This window comes from Rhinoderma darwinii, chromosome 3, assembly GCF_050947455.1.
Source record: "Rhinoderma darwinii isolate aRhiDar2 chromosome 3, aRhiDar2.hap1, whole genome shotgun sequence".
Lineage (NCBI taxonomy): Eukaryota > Metazoa > Chordata > Amphibia > Anura > Rhinodermatidae > Rhinoderma > Rhinoderma darwinii.
The window spans coordinates 321566376-321582560 of NC_134689.1; the positions used below are offsets into that span (position 1 = coordinate 321566376).

At 42.1% G+C, this 16185-nt stretch overlaps 1 protein-coding gene across 4 annotated transcripts in view; it reads left to right on the forward strand.

Moving 5' to 3' along the window:
* LRRK1 (leucine rich repeat kinase 1) overlaps positions 1-16185 on the forward strand; it is a 126981-nt gene that overhangs the window by 42658 nt on the left and 68138 nt on the right. For all 4 annotated transcript variants that reach the window (XM_075858257.1, XM_075858259.1, XM_075858258.1 and 1 more), the window contains 3 exons: positions 1316-1479; positions 12628-12799; positions 14458-14637. In XM_075858257.1, coding sequence (XP_075714372.1) covers positions 1316-1479; positions 12628-12799; positions 14458-14637 — 516 coding nt within the window. The remainder of the gene's footprint in view (positions 1-1315; positions 1480-12627; positions 12800-14457; positions 14638-16185) is intronic.

Below are 16185 nucleotides of genomic sequence, written 5' to 3' on the forward strand. Positions count from 1 at the left end.
CACAGTGACATCAGGGACTTCTGAAGCTGAATCCCCGGCAATGTGGCCGGGGATTCCACTCCAGGAGAAGTCCCTGCCTTCACTGTCCATATATGGACACTGACGTCAGGGACTTCTGAAGCGGAATCCCCACCCCTGTGGCTGGGGATTCCGATCCAGTAGAAGTCCCTCACCTCACTGTCCATATATGTACAGTGAAGTGAGGGACTTCTCCTGGAGCCGTCCCCTACAGGAAAGTAGGGGGGTGCCATTTATGGGGTGTCACTATGTACAAGGGGTCTGTGTGGCACTACCTACAGGGGGGCTGTGTGGCATTGCTTACAGGGGGGCTGTGTGGCATTGCTTACAGGGGGGCTGTGTGGCATTGCCTACAGTGGGGCTGTGTGGCATTACCTACAGTGGGGCTGTGTGGCATTGCCTACAGGGGGGCTGTGTGGCATTACCTACAGGGGGGCTGTGTGGCACTACCTACAGGGGGGCTGTGGCAGTATCTACAGAGGGAAGTGTGGGAAAAAATGTACAAATTAAATTCATCCGATTTTTAAAAAGGACAGTGAAATAACGGATGCAAAACGGGTCAAAATCGGCCGTTAAAAATGGCAACACAGCCGGGAACGGATGAAAAACGGCTGTTTTTATCAGCCCACACACGAACCCAGTCTTGAGAATAAGGCCTTATTTTCTTAACAAAATAAATAAAAATGAATAAATGTTAATCATTAACTTTTATATGTACACCAAAATGGTTCTATTAAAAAAATATGACTCGTCTCTCAAAAAACAAGCCCATATATTGTCTACATCGATTGAAAAAAAAATTATGGTTCTTGGAATGCGACGACCTAAAAACTATTGTTTTCCCCATAAAAAAAAGTGCTATTGTGCAAAAGTAGTACAACATAAAAAACATATACGTTTTTGGTATAGCTGTAGTCGTACTAACGCATATAATAAAGGTAGCGCGTTAATTTTTTATGTAGTGAACGGAGCAAAAACCAATGGCGGAATTGTTTTTGTTTTTTTTTATCCCTTCCAAAGAAATGTGAATAAAAGTTAATAAATAATTTTATATGTACCCCAAAATGGTGCTATTAAAAAATATGACTCGTCCTGCAAAAAACAAAAAAAGTTATGGCTCTTGGAATGCAACGATGAAAAATCGACTAAAGATGCTTCGTCCTAGAGGCCCAAAATAGGCTGGTTCTAAAGGGTTTAGAAATGAATAAGATCCATTGTTATATTGATGGTCTTCAGGCAGTTAAGTAGTGGACTTTTACTTACATTAATATGTTTTTTTTTTTGTTTTTTGCTTTAGGCTCCACAGGTATGGGAAACAAGCAGTCCATTCCTGGGGAGCTAGTGGTGAACCAGAGCCCAGCGATAGCAGAGATTCAGGCTGCATACTCTGAAGGAGAGAGAGCCAAAGCAAAGGACCTGGTAAAAACCGCCTGTGAGGAAAACCTTCCACGGCCAGAAAAGGTGCAGATTTGTGCGTTCATTTGTGAACATAACCGTAAGAATTAGGGTGGTATTTTAAAGGAACAATAAACCCAGAATATACGCCTAAAATAAAAGATATTTTCTCCTTAGATTCTATTTTGTCTCACGTTTCATTAAAACTAAGCAATTATAGAGCTTTCATATGTGTTCTAGGAGATCAGACATTTTACCTCTTTCTCCATCCTACAATGTGTCTGACTTTAAGACAACTGGCCACAGAGAAAGCCCCCCCCCCCCATCTCTGTCTGCAGTAGGAGACCAAGGATATTAAGGCTGTCTCCTCTACCATCTGCCAGCAAATAAATGGATCGAATCAGGAAGAAATTAAAGGGAATGTTTTATAAATTTAATTTTAGTTTCTTTTTTTTATATTTCCATATAGGCAACACATACTTTGTTCCTGCTGTCTGTGTAGACAGTGTAGCAGGGTGTGTGTGCTTTATGGTCGCAGCAATGAATGGGAGATAATTGACAGACAAATGTCATTACAGTCTCTGGGAAGTGATGTACAGCCCCCTCTCAGAGAACAGTGAGGCTTGTTTGTGTGTATAATGTGTAGCATTATATCCTTCTTTACTGTCTTACCTAGGACTCCAGGAGTACAATAAAGTTGTCATTAACTTGCCCACCTTCTAACGATAATGAGATGACTCCTCTCATGCTGTCGCAGTCTGCACACCAAAGCTAAGAAATATAAAACACAGAAGCCGCACACCACTAGGGTAGTAGTTCCACACTGAGGTATTCTTTATTGGCTAAAAGGAAGGGGGAATATTCCTGACCTTGTTGTGTTGTAATGGACACACCACTGTTGTAATTGTAGAATGTAGGTCCAGGTGGCTGCTCCAACCCCGCTCCTTCTAAACAAAATACGTGTAGAGTACTGACTGCGTATGTGGATCAATAACAATGGAGGGTTTTCTTGGGCCCTCAACCAGTTTAGAAGGACATCAATGGTGTTATTTTTTTGACTATGCTTCACAGGGTTGGACTGATCTCTTCCTCATGTACACACCAAGGTTGTCAAGTGAGCTGCAGAAAACAGGACGTGTCCACTTATTGTGTGTGCTCTAGTGGTCAGTGTGAAAAAACACTGTGGGCAAATGTGTTTTCTGTTTTAGTTTGATCATTCAATGCTAGGTTTGGTGTCCCTTTATATATAATCTTCCAATTGTTGGTGTGCTCGCAAGTATTGTGTCATTCTATTGTAGGATACCTTATATGTGATAACTATGTATAGGGTGATATGTCCTTTTGCTCAGTTTCCATGTGTTGTTTATGCCCCAAATGAGACTGAAGTACCAATAATTAATTGTTGGCGCAACCATCTTCTATGGCCATTTACACGTAGGTACATTGATGAGCTTTTAAAGCAAAATAATATCTTGCTATTCCCTTTAATCTGACTTTTATGTCACCTTTTACTCTCTACATCCACATTCTACATGGCGGTAGAAATAACAATGAACAAAAATATGAGCAGGTAATTTTGACCATAAACACACACAAATTCTAAATGTACTGTAAGTTTAGAAGAACTAAAAGGAAGTTGTTCTGGACAGTTTGGACTTACTGAATTAGCACGGAGAAGAAGGTTGTAAGTGTTTTTTTAGGTTTGGTTATTTCACAATAAATATTTTAGTATATTTACAATAACACAGTTTAACCCCTTAACGACCAAGGACGAAAATGTACGTCATGGTCGGCTGCTAGTTCCCGCACCATGACGTACATTTTCGTCCGCATTTCAAACTGTCACTCTGTGTAAACACAGAGTGACAGACCCGCGCTGACAGTTGTCCCCGACAGCTGAGACATCAGTCTTGCCGGACAGCGGACCATCGCCGCTGATTTCGGCAGTTAACCCCTTAAGTGCGGCGACGGATTGCCGTCGCCGCATTTAAGTGGTTTGAAGCACATCAGCAGCCCCCACGAAGTGATCGTGGGGGCTACCGATGCTTGTCACGGCAATCGGAGGTCAGATAATGACCTCCGGGTTGCCATGCACGGAAGCCTCGGAGGAACAGCCTCCGGCCGTTCCTCCTCTGCTTCCTGTCAGTGTGACAGTCACGTCACAATGACAGTTAGAGTACATTACACTACGTGTGTAGTGTAATGTACTCTAGCACCGATCAAAGCTGCAAGTCTAAGTGTCCCCTAGTGGGACAAGTTAAAAAAGTAATAAAAATGTTTTAAAAAAAGTGTAAAAATAAAAGTTATAAGTTCTATAAAAACTAAATGCTTTTTTTCATATAATAAGACTTTTATTATAGAAAAAAAATGAACACGTTAAAAAAGTACACATATCTGGTATCACCGCGTTCGTAACGAACCCAACTATAAAACGATGTTATTTTTCCCGCACGATGAACACCCCAAAAAAAATCAATAAAAAACTACGACAGAATCGCAATTTTTTGGGTCACCACCGCTCCCTAAATAAAGAATAAAAAGTGATCAAAAAGTCGCATGTACCCGAAAATAGTACCAATAAAAACTTCTATCCGTCCCGCAAAAAACAAGCCCTTACACAGCTTTTTTGACTAAAAAATTACAAAATTATGGCTCTCAGAATATGGTGACACAGAAATTTTTTTTTTTATAAATAAGTCATTTTATTGCGCAAACGCTAAAAAAAAGGACCAAACCTATATACATATGGTATCGCCGTAACCGTACCAACCCGCAGAATAAATTAAAAATGTCATTTATTGCGTACGGTGAGCGCCGCAAAAAAAAAACCTAAAAAAACGGTGTCAGAATTCCTGTTTTTTGCTCAGGATTGCAAAAAAATTGAATAAAAAGTGATAAAAAAAAATCGCATGTACCCCAAAATGGTACCAATGAAAACTACAGATTGTCCCGCAACAAATAAGCCTTCACACCACTCTATTGATGGAAAAATAAAAAAGTTATGGCTCTTGGAAAGCGGGGAGTGAAAATCTAAAATATGAAAGCAAAAAATGGATCAGTCCTGAAAGGGTTAATTCATTTCTAATGAAAAAACGTATGACCACATGTGGGGTATTTCCGTACTCGGGAGAAATTGCTTTATAAAAAAATGGTTGTTTTTTTCCTCCTTTATCCCTTGTGAAAATGAGAAAATGCAACATTTTAGTGGAAAAAATTTTGATATTAATTTTCGCGCCCTAATTCTAATAAACTCTGCAAAAGACCCGTGGGGTCTAAATGCTCACTATACCCCTAGAAAAATTCCTTGAAGGTTTTTCCAAAATGGGGTGACTTTTGGGGGGTTTCCACTGTTTTGGTCCCTCCAGTGCATTGCAAATGCGACATGGCACCGAAAACCATTCCAGCAAAATCATAAATCCATATGGCGCTCCTTCCCTTCTGAGCCCTGCTGTGGGTCCAAACAGCAGTTTATTACCACATATGGGGTATTGTCGTAATCGGGAGACATTGCTTTACAAATGTTGGGGTGCATTTTCTTCGTTATTCCTTGTAAATAATAAAAATTTCTATGTTGTTTCAGAAAAAAAGTACATTTTAATTCTTACAGACTAATTTCAATATATTTAGTGAAAAACCTGTGTGGTCAAAATGCTAACTATACCCCTAGATAAATACCTTAAGGGGTCTAGTTTTCGAAATGGGGTCGTTTATGGGGAGTTTCTATCATTCTGGCAGCTCAAAGCCTCTCCAAATGTACATTGGGGCCTAAAACATTTTCAAGCAAAATATGAGTCCTGAAAGCCTCCGGGTGTTCCCTTCCTTTGGGGCCCTGCCGTGTGTCCAAACAACGCATTAGGGCCACAATGTGGGTATTTTTGAAAACAGGAGAAAGAGGGTGATAGATTTTGGGGTGTGTTTCTTCATTTTCATGGTCGCTTTACAAAGAAATCGGTCTTCAAACAAATACTTTTATGAAAAAAGTGAAATTATTATTTTTTTCACCTGATATGCATTAAATTTAGCAAAGAACTGTGGGGTCAAAATAATTACTATACCCCTAAATAAATACCTTATGGGGTCTAGTTTTCTAAATGGGGTCGTTTATGGGGAGTTTCTATCGTTCTGGCAGCTCAAAGCCTCTCCAAATGTACAGTGGGGCCTAAAACATTTTCAAGCAAAATAAGAGTCCTGAAAGCCTCCGGGTGCTCCCTTCATTTTGGGTCCTGCCGTGTGTCCAGGCAGCGCATTATGGTCACAATGGGGGCATTTTTGAAAACAGGAGAAAGAGGGTGATAGATTTTGTGGTGTGTTTCTTCATTCTCATGGTCGCTTTACAAAGAGATTGGTCTTCAAACTGATACTTTTATGAAAAAAAGTGAAATTTTTTTTTTTTTACCTGCTATGTATTAAATTTAGCAAAAAACTGTGGGGTCAAAATACTTACTATACCCTTAGGTAAATACCTTAAGGGGTCTAGTTTTCTAAATGGGGTCATTTGTGGGGGTCTCCATCACTCTGAGACCTATGAGCCTCTGAAAACCTGGCTTGGTGCCGGAAAACAAAATGTACTTCAAAATTGATAAAATTATTATTTAATTTGTAAGTCCTCTAAATTGCTGAAAATTTATTTTATTTTTTCAAAAGTGCTGCCAAAATGGAGTAAAGAGATAGAAATATATATTTAATTAAAAAAATTGTACAGTATGTGTGTACATATGTGACATATTGCAGTTAAAAATAGGGGAAAATGGTAATTTTTACAAAATTTCTTCAATTTTTCTATTTTTTAATTAATTTCCGCAAATCGTATCAGTCTACTTTTACCACTAAAATAACGTACAACATGTGACGAAAAAACAATGTCAGAATTACTTGGATATTCAAAACTTTCACAGAGTTATTCTCTGATAAAGTCAGACATACCAGATTTGACAAATCTGGCTTGGTCATTAAGGTACAAACATGCCCGGTCATTAAGGGGTTAAACTCTGTGTAACAGAACAAGGTACAACAGGAAGTATCAGTTTGTATATTTTAGATATAAACAAATTAGAGGTTAAGTGATATTAACTGTGAGATGAATTGAGTTCAACTTATATTGTATGATTTATGTGACTGGAACCAGGCAATATACATAAATTATAATGGGCATAGAGGACATACTCTTGGTTACTCTTCATTCCACAAGAACTGATATCTGGATTGATTATTTGTTTACTTACATCTTGTTAGTGGGTTTAGGATGGACATTCACATTAGAATAAAGTTGGCATTGCTCACCAAAAATCTAATGTGAATGGGAGGCATCTCAACAGTTATTCAACATCTGCCATCGGGAGAAAGAAGGATTGGGCATGTTGGTATTTAACATGCCTGATCTTCTGTTCCCCATAGGAGATAAATGATACCAGAGTGGTCTGTCTATGGCTTATTTTTTTATCTTGCCATTAAATGAACATGTACGTTTGGCCTTACTGGGGGGAGATAGTTGACCGCTATCAAATGTGCATGGCTTTAGTATACCTGGTACTCCATGGACAAGGCATTAATAAAAAACATATATGCTCAACAAACCTGTAGCCCCAGCTCCCTTGGACTAGATTATAAAATAGGGTATATTAGGGAATTGGCATGTCTTCTCTGTTTATTGGTGGTATTTACATACTCACAGTTTATGCGCAGATTAGGCTTTGTTCACATCTGTGTCAGGGTTCCGTTCTGGCGTTCCCTCTGAGCTTTCCGTCAGAATGGAACCCTCACTGAAGCAAACGGAAACCATAGGTTTTCCGTTTGCATCACCATTGATTTCAATGGTGACGGATCCGGTGCAAATGGTTTCAGTTTGTTCCAATTGTGCAAGGGTTCCGTAGTTTTGACGGAATCAATACCGTAGTCGACTGCGCTATTCATTCCGTTAAAACGACAACCCTTGCACAACTAAGACAAACGGAAACCATTTGCACGTGATCCGTCGCCATTGAAATCAATGGTGATGTAAACTGAAACCTATTGTTTCCCTTTGTTTCAGTCAGGGTTCCGTACTGACAGGAAGGTCCGACGGAACGTCAGAACGGGACCCTGACGCAGATGTGAACGAAGCCTTACATACACACACACAGGCTTGTTAGAAGGATGAGGGGAAAATGGCTGATCTCCAAAGACGGACAGAACAATTCTTTATATGTTTCTCCCAGATTATTTTTCTGTATGAGATCGAATAGGATTCAAGGAAGGGAGGATATCAAGGGAGGAATTGCTGGGATTTTCAAAATAATTTTCTGTGTATTGTATACATTTAATATTCCCTTAAATAGGTTGTCCAGTCCTGAGTAAATCTTCATCAAGGTATGATGAATTTATGCTATAATCTAATATGATTTGTGTTTCTTTTTCCCACCTTTCTATGTTGTAGCAGAAAAGGTCCTGACCTAGTCCTGCGCACACAGCTGAGGTTTTATTCTAATATATTCAACTATTCGAGCAGTACTAGATATGTTTTTAGCCTCTGGATGTGAACAAGTATGTTTTGATTCATAGAAAGCAATTAGTGATCTTTCAAATTGTGAGAAAATGAAAAAACTTGAATGTATTTTCATTATACAGTAATAAAGCTTTAACTTACGTCAGACAGGACAACCATTTTTAAATCATTGAAAAGTAGCTCAATAAACTATTCAAGTCAATGCTTTGAAAACCAATGGGAGCTGGCATTCAGTGAGTGCTACTTGGCCTTCTTTTGTGTGGATCAGATCCCCAACTTTAATGCATGTTTGCTGTATTTTGTAGAAACTACATATGTATCCAATGTAATTTGACAGAGAGTCTCACAGGACACAGAAATATCAGGGTGGGATGCAAAGAGTCTCAACCACCCGCTACATTTATCAAAGACAAGAACTCCAAACATTGATATATAAACTAGAGAAAATGTCAAATATTAGGAAAATAGAAAATCTTTATTGATCAAAACATGAGAATCTAAAACAAGTAAATAACGAACAATGAATGAACATGAATTCAAAGTTATATACAAACAGTATATGGCATAAGTAAACACTTATTTATTTGTATCCCTATAAGGAAATTATCCATATAGGTAGGTGTATGTCAGGACAGGACAGAGGAAAGAAAAGTGAAGAGTTTTTTTTAAAAGAAGGCTTACACCTGGTAAGCATGAACAGTACAGTGACTGTATGTAAAGCCTGACAGGACCGCAACTATGTGCTTACCCATATTCAATAGCGTAGTTATTTGACCCAGTGGATAAAGTGGCGCCCCGACACGCGTTTCGCGTGTTGCTTCCTCAAAGGGAATCAGCACGCGAAACGCGCGTCGGGGCGCCACTTTATCTACTGGGTGAAATTACTACGCTATTGAATATGGGTAAGCACATAGTTGCGGTCCTGTCAGGCTTTACATACAGTCACTGTACTGTTCATGCTTACCAGGTGTAAGCCTTCTTTTAAAAAAAACTCTTCACTTTTCTTTCCTCTGTCCTGTCCTGACATACACCTACCTATATGGATAATTTCCTTATAGGGATACAAATAAATAAGTGTTTACTTATGCCATATACTGTTTGTATATAACTTTGAATTCATGTTCATTCATTGTTCCAGTTATTTACTTGTTTTAGATTCTCATGTTTTGATCAATAAAGATTTTCTATTTTCCTAATATTTGACATTTTCGGATTCACTTTTTTTTTTTTCCTCTAGTTTATAAATGTATCCAATGTGTATCCATTTCTCCTGTCTCCTCCACAAACTAATGCCTAGAGCTCATTCAGATGAACGATTTTCACAGCAGTGGGCTGTCTGAGTGTGGAACGGGCATCACCTGGCCTGAACCCTTATGCACACGACAGGGTTTCCCGGCCGTGTGACGGCCAATCAAAAAACGGCCGTCACACGGCTGCAGTAGGAACAATAGACCCGAAATGGGGCTATTCACACGGCCGATTTTTTTTTTTTGACGGCCCGGGAAATCCAGCCATCAAAAAATGGGACATACCCTATTTTCGGCGATTCTCTTCCGCTCCAGCAGAAGTCCCTGACTTCACGGTGTCCATATATGGACACAGTGATGTCGGGGACTTCTGAAGCGTAATCCCCGGGGATTCCGTTCCAGGAGAAGTCCCTGGCTTCACTGTCCATATATGGACACAGTGACGTCAGGGACTTCTGAAGCGGAATCCCCGGCGATGTGGCCGGGGATTCTGCTCCAGGAGAAGTCCCTGCCTTCACTGTCCATATATGGACAGTGAAGTGAGGGACTTCTGGAGCCGTCCCCTACAGGAAAGTAGGGGGGGGTGCCATTTATGGGGGGGTGACTGTGTACAAGGGGTCTGTGCAGCACTACCTACAGGGGGGGGCTATGTGGCATTGCCTACAGGGGGGGCTATGTGGCATTGCCTACAGGGGGGGCTATGTGGCATTGCCTACAGGGGGGGCTGTGTGGCATTGCCTACAGGGGGGGCTGTGTGGCGTTGCCTACAGGGGGCTGTGTGGCACTAACTACAGGGGGGCTGTGGCAGTATCTACAGAGGGTAGTGTGTGGCATCTACAGAGGGAAGTGTTTTGCAAAAAATTAAGCCTCATTCACACGACAGGGTCCAAGTGTCGCCTGATAAAAACGGCCCAAAACGGTCGTTTTTCCCGGCCGGTTTGCATCCGTTTTGCATCCGTTCCGTTCCAAGCCGTGTTGCCGTTTTTAACGGCCGATTTTGACCCGTTTTGCATCCGTTTTTTTCCCTGTCCGTTTTAAAATCGGATGAATTTCATTTAAATTTGTTGCCACACACAGCCCTCTGTAGATAATGCCACCCAGCCCCCTGCAGGTAATGCCACCCAGCTCCCTGTATGTAATGCCACCAAGTCCCCTGTAGGTTTCACCCATCCCCCCCCTTTTCCAGGAGAATTAACGGACTTCGATGTCCATATATGGACAGTGTAGTCACTGACTTCTCCTGGATAGGAATTCCCTGCCACAGGTCGGGAATTCCGCTTCAGAAGTGAGTGACGTCACTGTGTCCATATATGGACAGTTTGGTCACTCACTTCTTCTGTAGCGGAATCCCCGGCCACGGGGTCGGGGATTCCGCTTCAGAAGTGAGTGACGTCGCTGTGTCCATACATGGACAGTGTAGTCACTCACTTCTCCTGTAGCGGAATCCCCGGCCACGGGGTCGGGTTTCCACTTCAGAAGTGAGTGACGTCGCTGTGTCCATATATGGACAGTGTAGTCACTCACTTCTCCTGTAGTGGAATCCCCAGCCATAGAGTCGGGGATTCCGCTTCAGAAGTGCCTGACGTCACTGTGTCCATATATGTGTTTCCGCTCCAGGAGAAGTCCCTGACTTCACTGTGTCCATATATGGACACAGCGACGTCAAACACTTCTGAAGCGGAATCCCCAATCCCTAGCCACAGCAGGGTTTCCTGGCCGTGTGACGGCCGTTCATAAAATGCCCGTCACGCGGCCGCAGTAAGAATAATAGACCCCTAATGGGGCTATTCACACGACCAATTTTTTTTTGATGGCCCGGGAAACCTGGCCGTCAAAAAATGGGACATGAAGTCTATAGGGCCGGGTAATACACGGCCATCACTGGAATGTGTTCCGAGTGACGGCCATGTCTTCCGTCGCTCGCTCGCTCTCCTTCTCCTCCTCACAGTGTGAAGTGCATGTGAGGAGGAGGAGGAGTAGGAGGGTATTTTTTTGGTCCCTGTAAGAGCGGAATTTCCAATCCGCTGGCCATAGCTTCGGCAACGCTGTGGCCGGGGATTCCGCTTCAGAAGTGCTTGACGTCACTGTGTCTATATATGGACACAGTGAAGTCAGGGACTTCTCCTGGAGCAGAAACACCGGCCACAGGGTCGGGGATTCTGCTTCAGAAGTGCCTGACGTCACTGGACACAGTGACGTCAGGCACTTCTGAAGCAGAATCCCCGACCCTGTGGCCGGTGTTTCCACTCCAGGAGAAATCCCTGACACAGTGACATCAGGCACTTCTGAAGCGGAATCCCCGAACCTGTGGCCGGTGTTTCCGCTCCAGGAGAAGTCCCTGACTTCACTGTGTCCATATATGGACGCAGTGAAGTCAGGCACTTCTGAAGCGGAATCCCCAATCCCCGGCCACAGCGTTGCCGAAGCTGTGGCCGGGGATTCCGCTCCTAAAGCGAGCAAAAAAAAATACCCTCCTCCTCACATGCACTTCGCACTGTGAGGAGGAGAAGGAGAGAGAGCGAGCGACGGAAGACACGGCCGTCACTTGGGACACATTCCAGTGATGGCCGTGTATTACCCGGCCCCATAGACTTCTATGGGGGCCGGGAGAACGGCCGAAAATAGGGCATGTCCCATTTTTTGACTGCCGGGTTTCCCGGCCCATCAAAAAATCGGTCGTGTGAATAGCCCCATTAGGGATCTATTGTTCCTACTGTGGCCGTGTGACGGCCGCTTTATGAACGGCCGTCGCACGGCCGGGAAACCCTGTCGTGTGAATAAGGTCTTATTGTGCTCTATCTTTGTCACACGGATGCCATGCTTTCCATTTTTCATGGATGGATGCCTGGAGACGCTTGACAAGTGAAACCAGCAAGTAGAGCAAGAACAGTGTGGTCCTGAATATAAGACCTGGGCAGAAGACAAAAATACAAATGAGAAAAATCTCACAATTCTCAATGCCATAAGTAATGGAATATGGGGTTTTCAGTGGCTTGGAACGATCAAGGACATTCTTCGTCTCTTTTCACTGACTTGAAAAATGGATAGCACTGCACTCTAATGCCATCAGGGCAGGAAAAAAACGACAAACTGAAGGCAATTGCAGAAAAAATTGCTGCAAACCCGTCCGTTTTTAACTGACAGAACTCGGACGAGTTTAACAACGCTCATCTGAATAAGCCCATCCTTACATTTGTTATGCCACCAAGAAGAAGGGGACACACGGAAAGGAGAATGACTGCAGGATCAGACTGCACCGTGTTTGTAGTCTGTTACTATGGAGACACATAGTTCTGCATAGGATCTGTAGACACAAAATGGTAGGAAATTGAATACAGATCAGTCCCTTAGCCACCAAAATTATGCTTCTTGTGAGGGGTAATGAGCCCCAGTAGTTCTAAGAAATCATAACTGGGCTTCAGCACCTAATAAAATATATTGCAAAGTCGGTTAAAGTGAAAATATTTATTTTGTCTTTTTGCACAGCTCCACCTCCTGCGAATCACAGCTGCTTATGGGGATGTGCCTTCGGTTCGGTATCTGCTTCATGAAGCCAAAGTGGTTTTACCAACTGACCCCAGCGACGACAATCCAGTTGTTATGGCGGCTCATTTTGGTCACGGAGAGACTGTAACTTTGTTGCTTGATTCCTTGCCAGGTGCAAATAAAATATTTTTTTAAGGACCATATTATTATTTTTATTATTTATTTGAATTTATGTACTGATTTTTAAATTACTACAGAATGCAACAGGAATGTGTTTTGCTTTTGCAATTTATAGATTGTTGTATTATTTGGGGATATAAATGAAGAAAAAAAAGTTGTTTAAAGCGCAGATGTTCAGGAAGTGAGAGCTTGAAATACCACAGCGCTGTTACTATTCCTGGCTTCTTAGAATGTCATACTGTACATTTATGTATTCCAAATCTGCATAGCTAATTAATGGTGAACATTCTGCTGTACTGGAGCAATGTATAGAGTAAGCGGGTGCCTGATATATTCCTTACTTAAGAAATATAATCTAATTTGTGTACTGGCCCTGTTACCAGCACATGTGATCTCAGCCCTATTTAGTTGCTAAATATTCATTGCATTGACATTGTCATAGTATGAATGCAATATTGGATATTCTGCAAGAACACAGGTACTGAATCATTTTTGGATTGGTTCAATCTGAAAAAGATCATCAGATGTCTTCACCATTTCCTGTGTGAAGGACAGCTTGTGGTAAATATCTTTCTGTTGTGTGGTTTCACATAAGACATTAGGCATTCCCATGGCTTTCAGTTTTTTCATTGTCCTAATTCATCTGAAATGAAAAATTAAGCAACTTTGTAAATAGTCAATTAAAAATGTCCTTCCATTTTGTGTCTACAGCTCCTATGCAGACCTAGGCATCTCCATAAACCGATAAAAATAAATAAAAATAAATCCTGTGTAGTGTGATGCTTCAGTGATATGCTCTTCCATCTGTTCCATACTTCTTGCTAACACACCAAATGTAACTTAGGGTCCTTTTTACACAGGCCAATTTTGGATGTAACAACCTATCGGCGCTCGTTTGCTCCTTTCACAAGGAGCAATGATAAGTAATGTATGGGGAAGTTCAAGCAGTACTATGATCGTTAATCCCCATACATTTCCATCATGTTGGTAGCACATCTCCCTGTTTACATAAGATGTGCTGCCAACAACGATAATATTTTCTGCACCATAAATGATATGATCAGCTGATGAACGAGTATTTGCTCTTTCATGGGCTGATCGTTGCGCTGCTTATACAGGACAATAAACTGGAATGAGCATTCATATGAACGCTCGTTTGCCCGATCAAAGGCCTTTAAAGAAAAGTAGGGCACAGAAGGGAGTATCACTGCAGGATCAGGCTACACAGAGTTCGTTTGTTGTCCGTTTTCATGGAGACACATGTCTGCATAGGAGCTGTAGGCACAAAATCCAAATTACATTTTTAATCCAGCCAATAACATTCACATCTAACTTAATAACTTAGATGTGATCGTTTATTAGCTGGATCCTGTCTTGTAGGGACACGCAGGACCAGCTATCAACTGAGCCATCAATTCAGCTGAACTGACGGAATCCGCTTTGACGGAACGATAAAGCTTTTAAGTATTCAGGATACATAGAAGATATAATTTTTTTTTTCAATAAAAGTCTATTTAAAATTTTGTTTAAAATCACATAAAAATAGATTTTAGTAAAAAAAATATTTCCTTTTATAAAGGTGTGCATAGCCTTTTTAAAGGTTAGCATTCTGTAAATGATGATCTTGATATTAATTTTCTTACTTTGCAGATGCATCCAGTTTTAACCCTCTCTTGAACTGGATTCTTGTCACCTGCTGTGAACAGGGTCATCTTAGCCTGGTAAAACTTCTGATCCTCACATATCACGCTGACCCGGATTGTTATGCAACAAGAAATAACGAGTTCCCGGTTCTCCGCAAGCTGCCACTTTATGCCACCTGTATGGCAGGTAATGTAAAGTCCATACTTCTCCATCTGCTGTAACATCTCACAGAGAGTCATTATATGGTTATTTCTTGTTTATATCATTGGGGGGATACAGCACCATGGGTATGGGCCCGTGCCACTAGGAGGCTGACACTAGGTAGGGAAAGTCCTAGCTCCGCCCAGGCAAGCCATTCCCTTCCCACAGACACTGGCTTAATCAGTATTTGCCTAGTGTCCGTAGATATACTCAAGCCTGCTGCTATTTTTTTTAATCTAATATAATTTATATAATTTATAATTTTATTTATTTTCTATCTTTTAGCTGCAGGTGGGTTGTCAGCCTGTTTAAAACCTAGTCAACCCCCTGCTGGTGCCGGGAAACCAGGCAGTTCTCTGCACTGTATTTCCCTCAAAGCTGTATAAGATTACTTTCTGCTGGGGCCCTGTATCTAAGCCTAACACATGGTAGGCTTAAAAGGGGTTGTCCAGTTTCCAAACATTGATTACCTATCCTCAGGATAGGCCATCAATAGCTTATGGGTCGGGGTCTGACTCCCGGGATCCCCGACAATCAGCTGTTTTGAAGGGGGTGCAGCGCTCGTACTAGCGCTGCTTCCCCTTAATTTTCCTTTTCTGCTGGAGCTGATCGGTCGGGGTCCGACTACCGGGACCCTCGCCAATCAGCTGTTTTGAAGGGGGTGCAGCACTTGTACTAGCGCTGCTTCCCCTTCATTTTCCTTACTGATTCACAATGTGAGAAAGTGACCGGCCTAGGCACTGTCGGACCCCCAGTTCCTAGTGGAAAACACGGCCCTGCTTGTAGTCACTGAATGGAAATTGTCATTGTTTACATCTAAAGGCTGATAAACTGTTTCGGTCATGTGTTGGACAGACTGATGGCTGTACTGTAACAAAACGTGCATCTGTGTCTTGTGACAAGCCGTGCAACTGGGTTATCATCACATGTCCACGACAGTGTAAAAAAAGGTCAAACTGGCTGTTTTTAATGGACGTTTTGCATCAATGTATCTCAAATTTTTCATCTATTTCCCGGCCCTGACCATTTTAATGGCTGTTTTGTCATCCGTTTTTCATTTCCGTTAAGAAAACTGATGAATTTCATTTGTCAGAGTTTTTTTGTCCAAACCCCCTGAAAACACCACAGTGCCCATGTTGATAGCGCCACAGTGCCCACTGTAGATAGTGCCCATGTGGATAGTGCCACACACTGCCCTATTTAGGCAGTGCTACAGTGCTAATATATAGTGCCATGCACAGTGCCCATGTGGATAGCGCCACCTTGTCTACTGTGGATAGTGCCACACTACCCCCTTTAGATATTGCTGTACCCACCAGTAGATATCGCCAAATTGCCTCCTGTACATAATGCCACACTCACGTGTCCCCGTTGCTGCGCTGTGCTCTCTTCCAGGAATGCAGCACTGATCTCTTCTGACCAGGCCTGCTCTAGCGGAACGACGCAGGTGGCGCGATGATGTCTGCAACCCAACAAAAGAAGTGTTGAATGGTGGGGAAGGGAACCAATGGTTCCCTTGCCTCGTCTGCGCTC